The 1387-nt window shown below is 56.7% G+C and overlaps 1 protein-coding gene across 1 annotated transcript in view; it reads left to right on the top strand.

Annotated features, from left to right (window-relative positions):
- Positions 1 to 1387, top strand: part of EVC2 (Ellis van Creveld syndrome 2) — a 140938-nt gene that overhangs the window by 95631 nt on the left and 43920 nt on the right. Inside the window, exons 14-15 of the mRNA XM_006893641.1 lie at positions 93 to 297; positions 1101 to 1223. Coding sequence (XP_006893703.1) covers positions 93 to 297; positions 1101 to 1223 — 328 coding nt within the window. The remainder of the gene's footprint in view (positions 1 to 92; positions 298 to 1100; positions 1224 to 1387) is intronic.

Here is a 1387-nt window from a genome sequence, read left to right as displayed (position 1 = left end):
TTCCTGTGTCTCCCTCCCCAGGCATCTGTTTATGGCACCTGGCTCCCTGTCCCCCCAGGACTCCCTCTCCATTCCTGTGTCTCCCTCCCCAGGCAGCTCTGTGTGGCACCCAGCTCCCTGTCCGAGGAAGAGCTGCTCAGAATGAACCAGGAGGCACAGGGCTGCTTTACCCAGATAGACCGAAGTGTGGCCCTGCCCAAAATCCGGGCCCGGGTCCTGCTGCATCATTGCCAGGCTGCCTGGCGGGAAGCAGAGTTCCAGAAACTGGACCAGGCCCTCGCCGCCCCTGAGCTGCAGGTAGGAGGGACACCGGGCTGCGATCATCACATAGTAATGGGCACGTTTTCCCGAGGGTTCCAGCAAGAATGTCATTTATGTAACGTGACAGATGTAACAACCAAATGAGGCATGCTTATGTTAGGGAGCGCTTGTGGCTTAGAGGTAAGAAACTGAGCTGCCAGTGCAAAGGTATGTGCTTCGAATCCACCAGCTCCTGTGGGATTTACTGCCTCTGAAAACTCGCTGGAGGGTCAGCTATGGGTCAGTTCCCACTTGCTGGTACATAATAACAATAACATGATATGCTGGTGGCTTAAACGTCTGTTCTGATGCCTGGCCATCACGTGAGCAGACCAGAGCTGCCTCCTAGTGTTTTCAATTCTGTGACCTTTGAGAAACTGATCACCAGGCCTGTCTTCCGAGGCACCTCTGGGTGAGTTTGAACCACCAACCTTTGAGTTTGTAGTGGAGTTTTTAGGGCTCTCTTCTATCGTCCTTGTTTTTCCTAGTGGTGTGTGTGTTTCACAAGCAGAGACCTCGCCTGCGTGTCTCCTGTTCGGAGGTTGGTGGGAGTGGAGGGATCTAGTGTCAGGTGACCCATTTGACTCAAAAGCTCAGGGACCCCTAGACTGCCTGCCCCCCTCTTTCCGGGGAGGAGCCCATGGATGCTGGTGAGGACGAGAGACCCCAGGGCTGAGTTTTTCCCATAGCGCAGGTCCCCCGTGGGGCAGAGCCTTGTGGTCTGTGGGCACGGACGCTTCTCTCCAGGGTAGTGGCCTGGACTTGCTGGTCACCGTGCTGGACTCTCTTCTGTCCCCCAGCAGCCGTCTAGAGGGAAGAAGCAGCGAGCCAAGGGGAGGAGCAGGGCAGACCTTTTGAGAAAGTGCCTGGAAGACAAGATTCGCCTGCTGGAGGGACAAGGCCCTGAAGACCTGATGGAGGAGGTGGGTGCCTGCCTCCCTGTGTCCCTGTCATCTCCGGGGTCAGTGAGGGTGCCCACCCTTAGACGGCACGTGGAGTCCTGGGGCTGTGGCATTTACCTCTGCCCTGAGTGCTGCCCCTGTGTGCTTATCATCTTACAGATAAGTGAGGGTGCCCACCCTTAGCC

The sequence above is a fragment of the Elephantulus edwardii genome, unplaced genomic scaffold (genome assembly GCF_000299155.1).
Source record: "Elephantulus edwardii isolate Elephantulus edwardi_28Jun2011 unplaced genomic scaffold, EleEdw1.0 scaffold00129, whole genome shotgun sequence".
Taxonomy (NCBI): Eukaryota; Metazoa; Chordata; class Mammalia; order Macroscelidea; family Macroscelididae; genus Elephantulus; species Elephantulus edwardii.
Note: the sequence above shows the minus strand (reverse complement) of the source record. Positions and strands in the feature narration are given on the sequence as shown.